This window comes from Fringilla coelebs (genome assembly GCF_963513975.1).
Source record: "Fringilla coelebs genome assembly, chromosome: 27".
Classification (NCBI taxonomy): Eukaryota; Metazoa; Chordata; class Aves; order Passeriformes; family Fringillidae; genus Fringilla; species Fringilla coelebs.
The window spans coordinates 3,068,557-3,088,115 of record NC_140053.1 but is presented as its reverse complement, the minus strand read 5'-3'; the positions used below and the strand labels follow the sequence as shown (position 1 = coordinate 3,088,115).

The 19,559-nt window shown below is 57.2% G+C and overlaps 2 protein-coding genes across 2 annotated transcripts in view; both read left to right on the top strand.

Annotated features, from left to right (window-relative positions):
- Positions 1-77: 77 nt before the first annotated feature.
- Positions 78-5,000, top strand: DHX58 (DExH-box helicase 58; the record flags this gene model as incomplete). Its single annotated transcript, XM_084222228.1, has 12 exons — positions 78-245; positions 323-524; positions 604-794; positions 998-1,114; positions 1,297-1,423; positions 1,503-1,685; positions 1,768-2,024; positions 2,117-2,266; positions 2,502-2,663; positions 2,911-3,101; positions 4,314-4,410; positions 4,644-5,000. 12 exons carry the CDS (start codon positions 78-80, stop codon positions 4,821-4,823), a joined length of 2,025 nt encoding a protein of 674 aa, XP_084078354.1. The 3' UTR covers positions 4,824-5,000.
- Positions 5,001-18,093: 13,093 nt separating this feature from the next.
- ZNF385C (zinc finger protein 385C) overlaps positions 18,094-19,559 on the top strand; it is a gene marked incomplete at its 3' end in the record, with an annotated part of 61,272 nt that continues 59,806 nt past the window's right edge. Inside the window, exon 1 of the mRNA XM_084222158.1 lies at positions 18,094-18,145. Within this exon, the coding sequence (XP_084078284.1) occupies positions 18,109-18,145 (37 nt within the window). The 5' untranslated portion in view covers positions 18,094-18,108. The remainder of the gene's footprint in view (positions 18,146-19,559) is intronic.

Genomic DNA, 19,559 nt, shown 5'->3' with positions numbered 1-19,559 from the left:
CCCCGCCCGCCGGTCTCAGCGCCGCCTTCAGTTTCGTTTCCCGGCTGCGGCGGCTTCGGGACGCGGAGCGGCGGGGAATGGAGCTCCGGGAGTACCAGCGGGAGGCGGCGGCCCCGGCCCTGCGCGGCCGCAACAGCATCGTGTGGCTACCCACGGGCGCCGGCAAGACCCGCGTGGCCGTCCACGTCTGCCGGCGGCACCTGGAGAGCCGCAGGGGCGGCAAGGTGGCCGTGCTTGTCAACAAGGTGCTGCCCTGCCCCGGGACCGCAGCAGCCGCCGGTGGTGGTCCTGGCCGGTGCTGAGCGCGGTCCTGTGGGCGCAGGTGCACCTGGTGGACCAGCACACCGAGAAGGAGTTCCACGCGCTGCAGGACGCCTTCAAGGTGTCGTCCATCAGTGGGGACACCAGCCACAAAACCTTTTTTGCTGACCTGGTGAAGAAGAGCGACGTTGTCATCTGCACAGCCCAGATTCTGCAGAACGCCTTGGTGAGCGCGGAGGAGGACGTACACGTGGAGCTGACAGGTGGGCACCAGGCTGCATATACTGCTGGCCCCGAGCTGAGCCAGCATCTCACCCCACTCCCCTCCCTGGCCCGGGGCAGATTTCTCGCTGCTGGTGATAGACGAGTGCCACCACACGCACAAGGACGCCGTCTACAACAAGATCATGCTGAGATACCTCCAGTGCAAGCTCAGAGGGAGGCAGGACCTGCCGCAGGTGCTGGGGCTGACGGCATCCCCTGGCACTGGTGGGGCAACATCCTTTGAGGGGGCCGTAGAGCACATCCTGCAGGTGCGTCCTGTGCCCCCTGTGCCGTTTCAGCACGGCTTCCCCTGGGGTTCAGCAGGGTGTTCCTTGGTGTGGGGGGTGATGCTCAGGTGTGTGGGTGCTGGGCAGCTTGAAGGAGTCATCCCCAAACTCACCAGGTGAGCACCATGTGCTGCGTTGTCCAGGGCAGCTGGGCTCAGGGTGGAAGCAGGGTCTTTCCCTCTCAGATCTGTGCCAACCTGGACACTGAGAAGATCACATCGGTGCAGAACGAGTCGCAGCACCTGCAGAGCCACGTTCCCCTACCCAAGAAGCAGTATGACCTGTGCCAGGAGAGATCACAGGTGAGGGATGGCTGCTCAGAGCCATGGAGCTGCTCACTGCATGGAAGATGAGACCCCCAAGCCCTGCTGGGTGAGGGGCCTTAATCATTTGACCTAGAATTTTGGTGGTGGGGGATCCCACAACTGTCTGGGCCATGCAAGCAGCCACAATTCCCAGGTCCTGAGCCCCTCTCTGCTCCCAGGACCCCTTTGGTGAGCAGCTGAAGAAGATGATGCTGCGGATCCAGCAGTTCATGGAGAAGCCGGATTTCTCGCGGGACTTCGGCACGCAGATTTACGAGCAGCGCATTGTGGAGCTGGAGAAGAGAGGTGAGGGTGTGGCAGGGTGGGTGTGGCAGGGCTGAGCCGCGGGGACAGGCTGTGACAGCCGTGTCCCCTGCCCTGCCAGCTGCAGAGATGTTTTGTCGCAAGACGCGGGTGTGCGCCCTGCACCTGCGCAAGTACAACGACGCTTTGCTGATCAACGACAGCGTGAGGATGGTGGACGCCTTCCAGTGCCTCCAGCAGTTCTACAGTTCTGAGAGGGATAAGAATGACCCCACTGAACAGTTCCTCACCACCACGTTTGAGGGTAACAAGGGGGTCTGGAAGGGGGTGATGCTGGCTGCATTTGGGGTGCAGGGAGTGTCCCTGACACCCCCTCACCTGTGCAGAGAACAGGGCGAGCCTGCAGGCACTTGCTGGGGATCACCGCTATGAGAACCCCAGGCTGGCCAAGCTGGAGGGGATCCTGCGTGAGCACTTTCAGCCCCTGGGCACTTCTCGTGGCATTGTCTTCACCAAGACAAGGCAGAGTGCCCACAGCCTGCTCAGCTGGCTGCAGAACACGGCCACGCTCTGTGGGCAGCACATCAGGGCCGCCGTCCTCACCGGCGCTGGCTACAGCAGCCAGACCAGGCACATGACACAGGTGAGTGGAGGGAGGGCAGGAGCTGCACTTTGCTCATTTTGGGGGTCTCAGAGCCCTACACAGCTGCTGAAATCACCCCCCTGTCTACCCAGAATGAGCAGCAGAATGTGATCAAGCAGTTCCGTCAGGGAGCCCTCAACCTGCTCTTCTCCACCAGTGTGGCCGAGGAGGGCCTGGACATCCCCGAGTGCAACATCGTGGTCCGCTATGGGCTGATGACCAACGAGATTGCCATGATGCAGGTGCTGCCAGGCTCCCTCTGGCCCTGCCAGGATCCCCCAAAGCTGCAGGGCTGGGACATGGGGGCTCTCGCATTCCCTGCAGGCAGCTCTTTGGGGCTGAGCCCAGCCCCTGGCAGAACATCTCCTTGGCAAAGCACGGGGGAGGGTGGAGGTGGCTCCGTCCTCACAGGATAGCACAGAAGGGTTGGCTGTGTCCCTCGTTTATTGACTGCAACATTTGGACCTTGCCCTGCAGGCCCGGGGCCGTGCCCGTGCTGAGAACAGCGTCTACTCTGTCCTTGCCAAAGCCAACACCAGAGAGGTGACCCGAGAGCTGCTCAATGAGGACCTGGTGGAGCTCATGAAGAGGGCGATTCAGGCAGTGCAAGCCATGCCTGAGCAGGAGTACTTCCAAAAGGTGGGTGCTGGGTGCTGCCATGGGCACTGGCAGGGCCAGGCAGCTCTTGCTGCCCGCTCTGTCTCAGAGAAGCAGAGATCCAGATCCCCAGATCCTGGATGGGGTTGTGTGAGGGGCCCGGACCGGCGTGTGCCCGTCCTGCCCTGCCCTCCTGCTCTGTGCTGAGGATGCCTCCCTCAGTAGCCATGGATCTTGCCGTGTCTGCCATCTGTCCCGTGCTGACCCCTGTGCCCCCTGTGTCCCCCAGATCCAGGAGCTGCAGCGGGTGGCCGTGGCCAGCTGGCTGATGAAGGAGGCCAGGATCAGCGAGCGGCGGCAGCAGCACGACGCGGCCGCCGTCCGCCTGTACTGCGTCAACTGCAGCAGGGCCGTGTGCCGCGGCAGCGACCTCCGCACCGTGGAGGGCATGCACCACGTCAACGTCAACCCCACGTTCGGGTAGGAGCTCCTGGGCAGGCAGAGGGGCAAGGGGAGTTACTGGAATATTACCAATATAGCCGGATGGGACGTGCCTGAGATGTCTGCTGCTGAACCAAACAGCAGCACTGTGGTGTTTCCTCCCAGAGACACTTTTGGCTGGCTGGATGCTGCAGCTGGGTGCTTGGAGACAAGTGCAGGCATGCAGGAGCTCTGGTGGTGGTGGGATGGAGCTTCCCCCCATAACAGGGTCTGCTCCTCGGGTTTACCTCTGCTGGAGAAGCTTTGAGGCGATGGTGAAGGAAAGGAGTCGGTTCTGATGGAGGGTTTGGATCCAGAGCTTTATTCTGGCCCACAGGCCCCTGAACCCAGCAACAGCTCCTACAGAACTCCCTGACTGCGTGGGTGCTGCTCCTTTTAACCCCGGGGAGAGAGAGAGGGAAGGGGTAGGGAGCCACCAGCCAGGTACAGGAGAGGAGGTCCCAAGGGACAAAGGACACCTGGATGGCCAAATGTCCCCCCAGGGGTAGAGGGCATCCTTTGAATCTGCCAATCACTGGACACCCTTCTGGAATGCCAGGACTGACAGACAGTGCTGGGAGGCGAAAGGAGAGGTGACTGACACACCTGGCAGGGAATTATCAGGGGAGGGACCCGAGGTTCTGAGGTAAACCCTGAATCACAAGGCAACAGGTAGTGTTGCAGTTCCTTTGGGGGTCCCCAGGGAGCTGTGTGTTTGCTGGTAGCAGCAGGCAGGCAAGGAGACTCCACAGGGCTTCTGAGATGCTAATTAGAAGAGGGTTTGTTGGGGGTCCCACCCCTGGGAGCAGCATGGCTTCTGAGGGAGAAGAGGGGAAAGGGGAGGAAGGAGGGGAGAGGGAGAGCCTTGGGAGAAAAGGGCCACGAGAGGTCTGGTCCCCCTGGCACAGCTTAACAGGGAGATTCAAGGTGGGTGCAGAATAAGATTTGGGCCAAGGGGATTACAGATCCATGATACTTCAGGGGAGGATCACAGGCTTGGAATCAACTGTACATTTTCAAGGGGTGAGACAGAGCAAACCATTGAACTAAAATATAACACCAGGGGTAGCACCAGCCTGCTGCCAGCTCTTTCTCAGGGACCTTGGTACAGGGAGATTGCAGGAGCATTGTTTGACTGTGGGACCACCTGTGCTGTCCTGCTTGTGTCCCCTGCACCATCATCCTTACTGTTTGCTGGCCCCTTCCTTCCAGGTCATATTACAGAGTTTCCTCTGGGAAAATACAGTTCCAGAGGACTTTCAAGGACTGGGAGCCCGGCTGCCGTATTTCCTGCAAAGACTGCAGCCAGGTGAGCACCGCAATTCCCCTGTGTCTGCAGCCCAGTCAGAGCTGGAGGGACAGGAAGGGCTGTGCCTTGTGCCCCAGCTGACAGCTGTGAGCTGTGTCCTGTGGGACACAGACACAGGCTGTCCCCAAAGGAGGGACATGCCCTGGGAGCCAGGAGCTGTCCTATTCCTGTGGCCCTGCAGCCTGGGGACGCTGTGTGTGCCTCGGGTGACTGTCCCCTCCCTGCCCACACAGGACTGGGGGATGGAGATGCTGTACCGCCAGGTGAAGCTGCCTGTCCTCTGCATCAAAAGCTTTGTGGTGGAGACACCAGCAGAGAAGAGGAGGTACAAGAAGTGGGGGGCTGTGACATTTCCCATCGAGGCCTTTGACTACGTGGAGTACTGCTCTGGCACCTACGGCCTGTCCTTGTAGCAGGGGCTCTGTTCAGAAGAGGACTATTCACTGGGTATTTTCAGGGTGCTACATGGAAAGGGGAGGCTTCCTCAACCCTTGGACAGAGAGGCATGCCTCACTCCTCTCTTCCTTGCTGATCTGAGCCGCAGCAGCACGTCCCAAGCTGGAGCCCATGGCTGCTGAAGGAGCTTTGCTGCACCCATGCAGAAAGGATGAGATGCTGGGATTGAAAACCACCCAAACCTGTCCTTGCTCCCCCTGCTGCTGCCTTCTCCTCCACGAGCCTGCCAGGAGAGCCATCATTTCTGTGGGTCCAGGACACTCTGATTTATGAACTCGCTGGGTCTCCATTAAAACACACATGCTAGACTGAAGGGGCAGGGTGGCTGCATCACTCGTGGCAAGAGCTGGGTGGCTGCAGGAGGCTTTGAGGGGGGACATTGCCCCAGAGCCAGAACCCGCTGTACCCTGTGCCAGCAGAACAGGGCTCTCCAGGGGACAGTGGAGTCTGTGAGGCTGCCCCGGCCCTTCCCCACCCACAGACAATGCCCTGAGCGACCCATCTCACCCTCCCACCCGAGACCGCCCCCTCCGAGGCGCAGAACGAGCCTGAACCCCTCCGGGGCAGCCCCAGGGGTCCCGGGGGGCTCTGGGCGTCCCCTTGGTCTCACCTGAGGGCGCCCTGGGAGCGTCCGAGCTGCGGGGGAGCCGCGGGGCTGCGGCAGGAGCCGGCACCGGGATCGGGAGCAGGAACGGGCTGGTTTTGGGGTGGGGGCTTCGGTACCGGGGGATTTGGTACCGAGGGATTCATTGGTACCGGGGGATTTGGTACCGAGGGATTCATTCGGTACCGGGGGATTCGGTACTGGGGGATTCATTCGGTACTGGGGGATTAATTCGGTACCGGGGGATTCAGTACCGGGGGATTCGGTACCGGGAGATTCATTCGGTACCGGGAGATTCATTCGGTACCGAGGTGCGCAGCCCCGGACCGGCTGTGCTGTGCCGCCGCCGGCCGCTAGAGGGAGCCCCGGGCCGGGCTGGGGAACCGGGAAACGATCCGGGGGAACCGGGGGATGCTCGGGGAATTGGGGGATGCCCGGAGAACCAGGGGATGCTCGGGGAATTGGGGGGTAATCCGGGGGGACCGGAGGATGCTCGGGGAATCGGGGGATGTTTGGGGAACCGGGAAACGGTCCGTGGGATGCCCGGGGAACCGAGGAATGCTCGGGGAAGAGGGAAACGATCTGGGGGACCAAGGGATGCCCAGGGAACCGAGAGATGATCCAGCGAGTACCGGGGGATGCCCGGGGAACCGGGGGATGTTCGGGGAATTGGGGGATGCCCCGGCCCGAACAGGGGGCTGCAGCGCTCGCAGCTGCGGCTCCACGCGTGTCCCGTCCCCGCGGGACCCTGGCACAGGTGTTGGCGCTGGCCCGGGGACCCCCTGTGGGTGCTCGGCAGTCACGGGGGAGCTGCGGAAGGACAAGGACATGAGCAGGGAGCAGAGGCTCCCGCGGTGCCAGGCACACATAGCCCGCTCTCAGGTGGACGTGGCCCCGGGGAAACCAAGCTCCTGTGCATCAGAAACTGGGTAATGAGGCCATTTGAGTTATTTGTGGGCTGGCATGGCCTCTCCTCCCTCTCCCTAGGCAGGATCCCTCCCGCAGGGACCCCAGAGCGTTTTGCTCAGCTCAAATTGCCCTGATTTGTGCTTGGAGAATTCAGGTTGTGACTTAGCCCAGTGGGTGCTCACAGCACTGGGTGGTGCAACATCTCACCAACCCTGGCAGATCTGTCTGTCCTTTTGGGACAGCCCCAAACCAGAATTTCTGTAACAAAATTTGCCCCTTTTTGAGGGGGTGCAGCTGACTTCATGGGATACAGGGCCAGGACAGCAATGTGAGTCTCTGTGGGTTTTGCAAGTGGGTTTGTATCCATCCTCTGCTTATTCTTCCCTCTGTGTCCCTGCTTTAACATCAGCTGCACCTGATTTCTCCTTCCCAGGGGCTCGGTCACCTTGGGCCTGGCAGCAGGGAGCAGCTGAGCTGCAGTGATCAGTGACCTTGCTCGGTGTCCTTCAGGGCTGGCATCCTCCTGAGCCAGCATCCTTCAGGACTGCCATCCTTCCCAATCCCCAGGCTGGGAGAAGTCTGTGGCTTAAAGCACCTTTGCTTATCTCAGCTCCACTTCTGTCCCAGCCATCACGACTCGCTGCCTGTAAGCAGAGACGGGCACCATCAGCCCTGCAGCAAACAGCTGCTGCAGCAAGTTCTGCTGGCAGAAGCACCCTGAAGGGCTTTGCCCCTTGCCCACAGGCTGCCAGGATGGGCACAGCCCCAGGAGCTCCTGCCCCAGCAGCTGAGTGTGCTCACAGAGTCAGGGCAACGCAGCAATTTATTTTTCACAGCTCATTTCATTTGTCATCAGTGCGTCAGAAAGCTCTGATTCCCCTCTCAAGGCACCAGCTGGAAAACCTCTGGCTCCTCCACCTGGCAGTGCCTCAGGTCAGCCCTTTCCCCAGGGTGGAGTTTAGTTTGGTTTAGTTGGACTCATCAGGAAGGAGCCTGAGATATGACTTGATTCCAGCATGCAAGTGTCTTCCTGGGGAGAAAGCTGCTGGGTATTAAAGGGCTCTTTAACAGAGAGCAATGATGAGAACTGGGGCTGAAAGATAAAGTCAGGCAAATTGAAATTTGAAATCCAGGGCAGGTCTGCAGCAAGGAGGGCACAGAGCAGCTCCAGCAGGACCCCAGGCACCTTTATCAAAGAGATAAATAAAGGTGGGGGTCCTGCCCTGAGGGTGGCTCCATCCTGTTTCGTGTTCCTGGCTCAGGCAGCAGCAGGATGAGCAGCAGGAGTATGGTGGCATCCTGGGTGAGGGGGATGGGGACTGAATTTTGCTTGCCAGGCACATCTGAAAGTCTGGCTATTGCACAATACCTCTTCCAGAGCCTGGGAACACATCAGAACCCGAGATGGCCTTTCCTGGGACAGCTGGAGTTTCCCTCTCTGTACCAGGGGGAATTCCAATCTTCAGAAATTTGGTATTTTCAGGGTCCCCAGACCGAGGAGGAATTGAGAATCTGATTCCATGTTCTTAGAAGGCTAATTTATTATTTTATGATGTTATGTTATATTATATTAAAGAAGGCTATACTAAACTATACTAAGGAATAGAGAAAGGATACAGACAGAAGGCTACAAAGAATGATAATGAAAACTCGTGACTCCTTCCAGAGTCCCAAAACAGCTGATGGTGATGGATCATTAAGTCAAAACAATTCACATGAAACCAATCAAACAACCACCTGTTGGATAAACAATCTCCAAACCACATTCCAAAGCAGCAAAACACAGGAGAAGCAGATGAGATAATATTGTTTTCCTTTTTCTCTGAGGCTTCTCAGCTTCCCAGGAGAAGGAATCCTGGCGAAGGGATTTTTGAGAAAATATGATGGTGACACAGAAAAGTGCTTGTGGTGAGGAATTTGTTCCCAAAATCCAGAAGTATTGGAATATCACCAATATAGCCAGATGGGATGTGCCTGAGCTTGTCTGGCCCTTGCTGCTGAACCAAACAGCAGCACTGTGGTGTTCCACCCCAGAGACACTTTTGGCTGGCTGGATGCTGCAGCTGGGTGCTTGGAGGCAAGTGCAGGCATGCAGGAGCTCTGGTGGTGGTGGGATGGAGCTTCCCCCCATAACAGGGTCTGCTCCTCGGGTTTACCTCTGCTGGAGAAGCTTTAAGGCGATGGTGAAGGAAAGGAGTTGGTTCTGATGGAGGGTTTGGATCCAGAGCTTTATTCTGGCCCACAGGGCTCTGAACCCAGCAACAGCTCCAACAGAACTCCCTGACTGCGTGGGTGCTGTTCCTTTCAACCCCAGGGAGAGGGGCAGGGAAGGGGTAGGGAGCCACCAGCCAGGTACAGGAGAGGAGGTCCCAAGGGACAAAGGACACCTGGATGGCCGAATGTCCCCTCAGGGGTAGAGGGCATCCTTTGAATCTGCCAATCACTGGACACCCTTCTGGAATGCCAGGACTGACAGACAGTGCTGGGAGGGGAAATGAGAGGTGACTGACACACCTGGCAGGGAATTATCAGGGAGGGACCCGAGGTTCTGAGGTAAACCCTGAAATCACAAGGCAGCCCAGAAGCCCTCTCCCCGTTTTGTTTCTGCATGGGAGCTGTGAAGCGTGCGGGGCGTCCCTGCCCTGCTGCAGCAGGAGTTAATCCTGCCTGTTAGCATGGCAGGATGCTGCTGGATTAAACAAGGGGATTAGCATCAAACAATTTCCCTTGTGCCCTGAGCAGGAGGCAGGAAATACAATCAGTGCAGGTTTGTTGTGCTTGGGTTCCCACAAACAGCTCCCTGGCATGTGGTGTGTGATGCCAGCCGAGCCAGGGCACAGCGGGGTGTGTGCCCAGGGCACTGCAGGAGCCCTGGGATGGGGATGGCAAGACCAGGGGTTGCCCATCCCAGGGGAATCAGGGAGGTGCCCCTGCTGCTGGGCACTCTGGTACCCCCTGAATCCCATGCCCAGCATGGATCCCACCAGCCCAGCCAGGAGGTGCCATGCAAAGGGGCAATCCCAGCTTGGGGAAGGGGCTGCAGCCCTTCAGTGGGTGTCCCCAGAAGGGTACAAAAGCCAGGATTGAGGGTCCCCAGCCCCCCACAGTCACTGAGTCCCCTGGCACTGTTCTTCTGGCTGCTCCTGCCAGCCTGGGCTCAGCTGTGGATGGCAGAGGGTGGAACAGCCCCGCAGATGTAAAGGCAAATCTGTTTCCCCAACAGCTCCTGGGCTCCTGAGCCAGGGAATGGTGATGCTGCTCTGATCTGATAGCAGCAGTGCTGCAGACTGCCAGCTTTCATCCCAAGCTTTGTGCCCACCTGTGATCCCAGGGCCCCCTGACAGCACCAGGGCACAACCCTGTGCTCTCAGCCCCTCAGAAAAAGGAAAGAAAAAACCCTAATCCTGGAGTTTTGATGGAACTGCTTGTGCAGCACTGGCTGGAGCACAACAGCTCCATGCCTGGCAAAGAGACTTGACTTCTCTTTGGACCAAAGCACTGTGGGAGCAGCTGGACTCACATCCCCATGTCCTCACTGGCCCAGATCCTTTGGTCCCTGGAGGTTTCTTGGCTGCTTTCCTCTGAGGAACATTCCCAGGGCAGCCAAGTCCCTGGTCAGCTGAGAACAAGACCATCACACATGCCCACCTTGTTTTTCTAGGAAAGGGCTAAAAATACCATGCTGGGGCTGTGGAAAGGCCTGGGCAGATCCTCAGCTCCTGGGAATCAAATGATTTACAGCTCTTAGCCCGTGTGTGACCCCTGCAGAGGCAGGGACAGTCCCTGGGCCAGGGCACGTCTCTGTGGGGAGGGGGGCTGCAGATCCCCCTTTCCTCAGCCCTGCTTGGGGTGGCCACTCTCCTTCTTGCCATTTTTAGGTGATTATTTGGGCTGGGCATTGGCAGGATGTGGCAGGGAGGGGACACAGCACGGTGGGGTGAGACCCAGGCACAGCTGGCAGGTGCTGGCATAGTCTGGGGCCTGCAGGGACCCCTGGCACGAGCTGCAAGATCCAAAAAGTCCCCAAACAAAAATTTCATGCACTAAATCTTAGGGCTGCAATTCTGCTGAGGCTTGGCTTTATAATTGGATCTGTCAGAAACCCGTCACACTTAATGTGCAGCTGCCAGCGTGCGTGCAACTCCTCAGCGACCGCGCTGCCTCTGCTGGGCAACGGGAAATCTGCTCCTGGGATTTGCCAGCTTGAGGAAAGGTCTGGTTTGTACCTAAACCTCTACCCCTAGGAGCAGGTCAGCCCTAGTTTTAACTCGAGGTGCCTCAATCTCCCTCAGTGCCAGGGAAGGCAGTGGGATGGGGATGATGCTGGTGAGGAGTGGGAGCCCAGCGTGTGCGTGTGTTCTTCACCTGAGTAATCAAACCAGTTATGCAGTGTTTGATTAAAGGCCACAAAACTTATTATCTTTGATTCTTCCACTTTATTTTTTGTTGCCTTCATTTGTCCCTTGGAGATGAGAGTTGCTCTGGTACTTATTAGTCACAAACCCCAACCTCGCGCTGCGTTCCTGCTATCTGAGAAATGAATTATTAATGGTGCATTAAACAGAGACTGGAAAGGGGCCCTGGGACACTGATAATCAGGAGCTAATTGAGGAAGAAATGAGATACTGCTCCCATTGCAGAGCAAGGACTGTGCAGTGCTGCGATACCAAAGGTGACCCTGCTAAAATTCCTGGGCCAACTGCGCCCGGCTCTGCCTGCTCAGCCCTCGCTGGTGGCTCATGTGTGCACCTGCCTGGGATGTCCTCCCTGCCTGGGATGTCCTCCCTGCCTGGGATGTCCTCCCTGCCTGGGATGTTCTCCTTGGCAAATGGAACCTCTCCCTTGGGAAGTTCTCCTTGGTTGGGATGCTCTGCCCTGGCCAGGATGTTCTCTCTGACAGGGATGTTCTTCCTGACAGGGGTGCTCTGTGTCAGGCATCAGGAAGAAATCAGACAAATGCATTCATGGCCCTGGAAAGATGCTGCATCCCAGATTTTGATGGCATGAAGCAGACCCCAGGGCTGGGCAGGAGTGTGGGCACAGGCAGCTCTCTGTGTCCCCAGGGATGATATCCCACCTCAGCATGCTGGATGCTGCCTGGACCTCCTCTGGCCTCCTTCCCAAGTGACTGGGGCTGGACAATTTCAATCCAATTTATTTGTCCTCCTTTACTGTTTACCCACACAGCTTTCAGCTGGCTCCTGCCAGATTTCTCCTCCTCCACCCTGGCTGCATTTATGGCTCACCCCAGCTCTGGCACCTCGTGGGACATTGCCACAAGGTCTTGAGAGTGCAGAAAGATGAGAGCATGGAGGATTGTCACTGTCACTGTCACTGGCCGAGGGCTGCTGCTCTGAAAACATCAGGCTGACACGTGCCCAGAGTGCCCCATCACCTCCCTCTCCAAACCCCGGTGGAGGCTCGGGTTTAGGACTGTCCTAAACTGTCCCAGGACTGTCCCCCCCTTGGTGGGCTCAGTGCCACCTCCTCCCAACACCCAGGCAAGGCTCCCTGCTCCAGCTCTGCTCCAACGTCACGCTGAAGCAGCAGCAGTTCACCCAGACTCCTTGCATAAATATTTATGCACTGATGCAACACTTTTCTAAATATAAAGCTTTATCTGAAATTTCATTTAAACATTAAGTGTAGATAATTTATTTATAATTAATGTAGACATCAAGCCCCATCTCTGGAATGCCTGTGAGCTTTCATTTATAATTGGGAGGTAAGTCAGGAGCTAGAGGCTGGGCTCTTATCAGTTTCATTTTAATTTTCCTCCTACAGCAAATGAAGCTGGTGCAATTCATCTCTCATTAGGAGGAAGCACAAAACTCCCCTAAAATAACAGTTTTATGGGGAACAGGTAATAAACCCATCTTTGTTCCTCTTTGATAATGTTACTGGGGCTCACAGATCCCTCCAAAGTGTTGCTCTTCCTTAAAAATAAATCCATGAAAAATTAAAACCACTTTCCTATATAATAAAATTTACTCCCTGCAATTATGCAGAGGGAGCAGTTATCGGCCTTCTGTAGATTTTAATTAAAAGTTACAAAAGGAAGGAAATAACAACAGCCATAAAATACCAGCAGCCTCTCCCCTGACAGGGAATTATTGGTGCCTCTGTCACTCAGGTGCCTCTCGAAGGGCTGGGGGTCCCTTTTTTACTCCTGCAGCTGTGGGGCAGTTCCTGCACCCATGGGTGCCCAAACAGGGGCTCAGCTCAGCTCTGACCCCTTTGTGTCCTGGTTTCTGCACCCCAGTTAGAGAATGGGGGGGCCCTGGCCATGGGGGGGATCAGGGTCAGGGTTAGGGTGAGCTTTAGGGTTAGGATTAGGGTTAGGGTGAGCTTTAGGGTTAGGGTTAGGAGGAGGGTTAGTTTTTGGAGGCAGAATTGGGGTTAGTGTTATGTTTAGGGTCAATGTTAAGATTAGGGTTAAGGTCAAGTTTAGGGTTAGGGTGAGGTTTACTGTCAGGATTAAGGTATGGGTTAGGGTAGGGATTAGGGTGAGGGTGAGGATTAGGGTTAGGTTTAAATTCAGAGGTAGTATTTGGGTTAGCTTTTGGAGGCAGCGTTGGGGTTAGGGTTAGGGTTAGACTTAGCTTTAGGGTTAGGGTAAGGATTAGGGTGAGTGTGAGGGTTATTGTTTAATTCAGGATTAGGTTTAGGGCTGGGGTTAGGGTTAGGGTTAAATTCAGAGTTAGGGTTAGGGTTAGGTTTTTGAGGCAGCGTTGGGGTTAGGGTTATGGTTAGCATCAGTGTTGGGATTAGGGTTAAGATCAGGGTTAGTTTTAGGTTTTGGTTGAGGTTTTGGGTCCAGATTAGGGTTAGGGTAAGGATTAGGGTGAGAGTTATGGTTGGATTTAAATTTGGAGTTAGGGTTAGGGTTAGGTTTTGGGGGCAGCATTGGGGTTAGGGTTATGGCTAGGGTCTGTGTTAGGATTAGGTTTTAGATCGGGGTTAGGTTTAGGGTGAGGTTTAGGATCAATATTAGGGTTAGGGTTTGGCTGACTGTGAGGTTTATGGTTATGGTTAAATTTAGAGTTAAGTTTTGGGTTAGGTTTCGGAGGTACCATTGCCGTTGTTGTTATGTTTAGTGTCAGTGTTAGGTTTATGATTAGGATTATGATTAGGTTTCGTTTTAACATTTCCCTGCTGATGTGACTGTGCAGATCCTGGGTTGCAAACCACAGTCCAGCTCTGTCAGGCTCTGGGGGCACAGCTTTCCCCCCATTAAATCCCTCAAGGCAGGTGGGTCCTGTCTGGGTTCATCCAGCACCCCCAGTTCCTTCCTCGAGACGCGTGTTGTGGCAGAGGGGGCTGTGGGAGCTGCATGTGCCTGGCCCAGATATTGCACAGAGCTCACAGAGACCTTCAAAGGCAGCTCACACTAAAAATAGCAGGTGCCCAGGCTGGTGCAGGGGCTGCTTTGGGAACACAGCTCCTCTGTCACCTGCAAACACCTGCTCATGTGGGAAGTGCTGCAGCAGTGGAAAACCTAATTCCATGTTTACAACAGCTCCAGAGTGCAAATCTTTGCTTTTGAGGACACCTTAGGCTTGTCTGAATTCAATCATGGGTGTTTGTGGGGTCAGCACCCCTCACCCACACTGGTGTGGGGTTGAACTTCCCAGCTGGCCAGAGCTGCTAATTGAGCTGATGAGAAACAGGTGAAAGCCAAGGTGCTGGGGCTGCTGCAGCTGCACTCCCCCCATGTCAGCTTTCTGCTCTCCTGGAGTCTGGAGCTGCTGTGGTGTCACATCCCAGCATCCCACAAGCCCTGTCAGCAGCATGTCATGGCAACCAAGGTGAATTGAACCACCTGGAGCCCACCTGGGCTCACTCAGCTCCCCGTGGGCTGCTGCTGCCCAGTGATGTTGTTCCTTTAACCAGTTACAGCTGTCCAATGTTCCACTGCTGCTCTCCTCATTGCCTTCCCTGCATCCTGGCTGTGAAGGTGCTAAACACCCCTGATCTGGCTCTGAAACGTTTATGAAATCTTTATGGGCTTTTGAAAAGATTTTAATTCCCTGACAGTGCTGCTTTCAGTGGGGAAAAAAAAATAAATTATGACTCAATGAGCAATTACAGCTCAACAGCTGCTGAACGGCCACGGCAGCTGCCGGAGCAGCTTGGCACGGTGGCTCAGGAGCCAGAGAGGCTTCCTGGAAAGTGCTGCTGGGCCTGCTCACCCCACACAGCCCTTCCTTGGCTGGCCTGGCCCCTGAGCATGGCCCTTCTTCTGCCCACCTGTCTCCTACAGCCTGCTGTACCCAGAAATCTGAGTTCTGCCCGTGCTGGCCCTGCCAGGAGATGGCTCTGCCTGCGCCTGGAGAGCTGGGCACTGCAGCCAGCTGGTGGGGTGGGACCCTCTCGGGTTTGCTGTGCTTGAAATGGCTCCCAAGGTGGTGGAAAGTCTCTTTTTCCCAGCCCCATGATCGAAGAAGTCGAGATTCCTCAGCTCTGGTTGTTTATTTTCTCTTATCTCTTACATTCTTTCTCTGACCTGCTGAGGTCTGTCCAGCAGGTTGGGTTGTGGCACAGTCCCTGCCCTTGGGGTGGTGTTAACTTTATTTACAATAATTTTTCAATACCTGTCACCTATGTCAGACAGTCTGTCTCCACTCTAAACCAATCCAGAAGTGCCACCATCCCAGCAGAAGATGGAGGACAAGAAGAAGGAGAAGGAGAAGAAGGACAGGACACGCCCAGATTCCTCCATCTTGAACCCCCATTCTAAATCCCCCAAAATTCTACTTTTTCACCCTGTGACAAATTCACTATCATTCTACTCAAACTCTTGTGGCTTGTAACTCCTCACACAGAGTTGGTAATTGTTTCCATGGGCTAAAATCAAAGGCACAGGTGTCTGTGACTCTGTGCCAAGGTCTCTGAGCCCCCTGCCAGGGTCTCAGCCATCCAGGAATGTCCTGGCTCCTGACAGAACCCAGTGGGTGCTGCAGGAGGGATCCTCCTTCCCTGGGCTCCTGTGGTTCCACATTTGGGATTGGCAATGTCTCGACAGCATCATGTCTGGGACAGCTTGTCACCCCTACCCATCCCCTGTCCCACTGGAGAGGGGCCACCACAGCGTCCCTGGGCAGTGCCAGCACCTCCTGTGTGTGGGTATGTCAGAGGATGAAGAACGTTGGTCTAACTGTGAAACTCCCTGTTTGCTGAAAGCAGAGCTGCTGAGCTCCAGAAACACGAAGAAAGAGGAAGCATTGCCCTGGCAGTGCCCATTCCTTCCTGGCAGTGCCCATTCCCTCACAGTTCCCTCCCTCCTGGCAGCACCCAATCCTGTTTCCCCAGAGGCTCATTTCTGCTTCTCCAAGTGCACAGAATTGCAGTACAGAACTGAGAATGGGGTTGGGAGAATTTTCTGAGCAGCTGCAGTATGATGGAGGGGTGGGATGTGCTGTGCCCTCTGCTGCTCTGTCCCATGGCACTTCAGGGTGCTGCAGCTGGAGACGACCTTCTCTTTGTTTACAGTTTTGTCTTCAGCTTTGGAGATATCTGCAGCAAACCAAAATGTTTGAGGGTGACCATGGTCTTGGCACAATCAGTGTCTCAGGGATGAAGGGCTGCCCTTGGAAGGGGGAAGCCAGAGTTCACATGGAGGGGAAGAAATGCACCCCCAGTGCTGAAATTCTGGGAGCTGTGGGTCAGCTAAGAGCCTCATCTCTGCACTTCCTGATCCCTGGAAGGGGAGTATTAAGCTGTTTCTTCTCAAATTTTACATCTTGACTTTCTAATTTGTAGTTCAAATAAAAATGAGACAAAAGATAATTGAGTCACTCCATCAACAGGGGGTACATTCCTACATCAGGATGAGGCTGAAAGGGCTAAAGTAAATGAAAAAAGTGTGGAGAAGCCCCAGCCCTGCCTCAGCTCCTTGGAGAAGAAGGCTACACCATCATCATCAGGCTCCTGACAGCCAAGGTACAGTAAAGTTTGAGATCCATTAGAGCGCCTGTAATTATTTATAGGGAGGAAAAAAAAAACCCATCCTACCTTGTGAAAATCAGATGGCACAGCAAACAAATGCACTGAGCTTTGGCAAAAGGGCTCTGAAAACCCAAAGTGATTTATGGTGAGCCAGGCTGAGGCTCAGTGGTGCCACAGAGCTGCTCCTGGGGACCTGACTCTGACAGCAGCAGGGAAAGGGACTCCTGGTGTGGACAGGAGGGATCTGCTGCTGCTGGGCCACCTGCTCGTGTTCCAGGATCTCTAAACCCAGCAGCAGCTCAGACTGGGGCTCTCTGCTCCTGGCTTCCCCCTCCCTGGCAGCCGGTGGCCCTGCAGCCTCCTGCAGGCGTGGAAGGGTTTGGAGCAGCATGTGCTGTGCCCCCACTTCTGCATCCTGCAGCCTCTGCCGGGGGCAGCGCGGGGCCAGCCCCAGCTCTGCTCCTTGGCACCAATTCCGTGTTTGAGTGGAGGCAAAGCAGTGAGGTGGAACTGCTCTGGGAGGCAGGAGCCCCATGGTACCTGCTCCAGAGCAGAGGGCTCCTGGCCAGAGCAGTTCCCTCCCAGCTGGGCTCCAAAGCTCAATTAGCAGTTTTGGGAAGTGCTTTGAGAACCTCTGCAAAGGCAAAATGTGATTATATAACGTGTCTAGACAGCGAATTCCTCGGGGCGGGCAGCAGGAGGCTTTTCTATCTCCTCTCCTGTGTCAGCACTGTGTGGCCCCGCTGAAAGGTTCTGGGAGCTGCTAAAATATTAACAACGATGACAGCGACAGCCCAGCTCAGACTTTTGCACTTAAAATTGTTGATCTTAGCACAAGGCTAAGCGCGGCAGCAGAGGCGCCTCTGCCTGGCGGCACCGCGGGCTCCAGCTGCGATGAGAGAGGAGCGAGGAGCGTCTCCCTGCCATTCCCTCCCTCCATCCCGCCCCTTGGCTCTGCTTCGCCCTCCTGGAGCAGCCGGGCGCGGCCGGGGTTCTGTCCCTCGCTGCTGGCCCTGGGTCGGACCAGGGGCTCTGCCATCGGCAAAGAACTGCAGCCCCCGGGTTTGTCACCCCCCTGGGGAGCCGGGCAGTCTGTGCCACTCAGGGTGCGGGTCTGAGACCTGACCCACCGTTCTCCGGGGCGCTGGTGGCGCACGGCATCCCAGTACCCTGAGAAATGCAGGTGTCCTCCCCACAGCCCCGCGGTGTCACCTTCCTTTGCGCCCCTAGCCACACACCTCAGCGACCCCCCAACCCCCCGGAAAGCGCCTGGAGAGCTCCTCTGTCCCCACCGTCCCAGCCCGGGGCAGCCGTGACCGAGGGGTGCGCGACGGGAGGATGCCCCCGAGCCTCTGGCACCGCTGCGGGATGCAGCACCGGGATGTAGCCCCGGGATGCAGCCCCGCGATGCAGCACCGGGATACAGCACCGGGATGCAGCCCCGGGATGCAGCACCGGGATGCAGCTGCGGGATGCAGCACCGGGATGCAGCTGCGGGATGCAGCCCCGCGATGCAGCTGCGGGATGCAGCACCGGGATGCAGCCCCGGGAGGCAGCCCCGCGATGCAGCTGCGGGATGCAGCACCGGGATGCGCCGCCGCCGTTCCCCCTCCCACTCCGTGCGGGCGCGCAGCGCCGAGGGGGGGTTGGACCGCGGCGGCGCGCGCGCTGCCTTCATCCCCCCCTCCCGCCTTCCTCCTCCTCCTCCTCCTCCTCTTCCTCCTTCTCCTCCTCCTCCGAGAGCGCGCTCGCACGGCCGGGAGCGAGAAGCCGGCGGGAGGATGCTGCAGACGGCGGCGGAGCCGGGCGGCTGGGCAGGTAGGGCGGGCGGGCTGCCGGTACCGGCGGCCGCGGGGTGGGCTGTGGGCACGGGGAGTTTCAGGCTTAGGAAAGTTGTGGGAGGTGGGGGGGGATGCGCTGGAAGGGCCCCGGGATTCGGGATCGGGGCCGGATGTTCGCCCCGCTCCCCGCGCTCCATCCCGGCTGTAACGGGACACGGGGCGGGGGCGGCGGGGGCGGCGGAACCCCGGCCCCGCTGACCACCGGAGGGGTCAGGAGGGAAACTTCTTGAGCGGAACTTTAGCGAGGCCCCCCTGTCCGGCGCGGGGCTGAGGCTCCCACACCGAGCGGGACCCGGTAACCCCGGCTCGTCCCGTAACCCCCGGCCCTGCGGGGTGCGCGGCGTGGGACCCCACGGGTGTGTGCGGGACCGGGCTCTGCGGCAGCGCCTGGCCGTGGGCAGCGTTGGCCCAGGAGGTGTCGGGGGTGCTGCCAGGAGGGGCAGGGGGCTGTGGAGCGGTGCTTGGGCCCCTCCGGGCCCGGCCGTGCTGTCACCGTGCGCAGAACACCCCGGAGCTGCTCTGGTCCCTGCTGGGACCGGGACTGGAGAGCTGTGCTGGGAATGGAGCCGCGGTTCTGGCTGCCTCCACGGGGACTCTTGGCTCTTACGGAAAGGACCTTCAGAGAGCTGCACAAAAGCTCTTTCTGTTGGCTGTGCCTCCGGGTGGGAGCAGCGCTGTCCCCTGGTCCAGGAATGTGGAGGCAGAAGCGGATTGACCGCTCTCCCCCGGCCATTTCCAACAGACTTTGCTGTTAACTTGGAGCAGCAGCGAGTTACGGTGGAAGCTTTTAAGGAGTTTGTATGGGGGTGGGCAGGGCTGGGACTTGCTCTGCCCCAGAGCAAAGCCCGCAGATCCCGGCACGGGGACGTGCCCGTGCCTGCCCTTGGCAGGGCGGTGAGCGCCGGTCCTGCTGGATGGGCGGTTGGGAAAACAACATCTTGGCACAACAGGCTGCCATTTGTTTGCAGAGCAAAATTTGAAAGTGCTGCTTAAACAGAGGAGATGATTCTGTTGTGGAGGGTGAGGGGTCTAGAGCCTGGCATTGCACTCTTGGGGCTTCCAGGTTGATTCACCACTGTGAACTGGGCTGCTGGAGGGCTGGATGTATCTCCCACGAGGCATGGCAGCACCTCTGCCCCACAGGGAGCAATTTTGGGTGAAACTGTGAGGCAGGAGCTGCCCTGCCCTGCCCTGCTCAGCACTGTGCCCACATTGGCTTCACCCCCTGCTTACCTGGGATGTCTGAGTGGGGAGTGGAGATGTTTGTGAGCAGCTGTGTCTGCATGTGGGGCACGGTGCCTGAAAATAGCCCCAATGGGCAGTGTGTGTGACAGCCTGCAGATAAATGAGGCTCTGTCCCAGCTGCCAGCCTGGCTGGGAGTTTCTTCAGC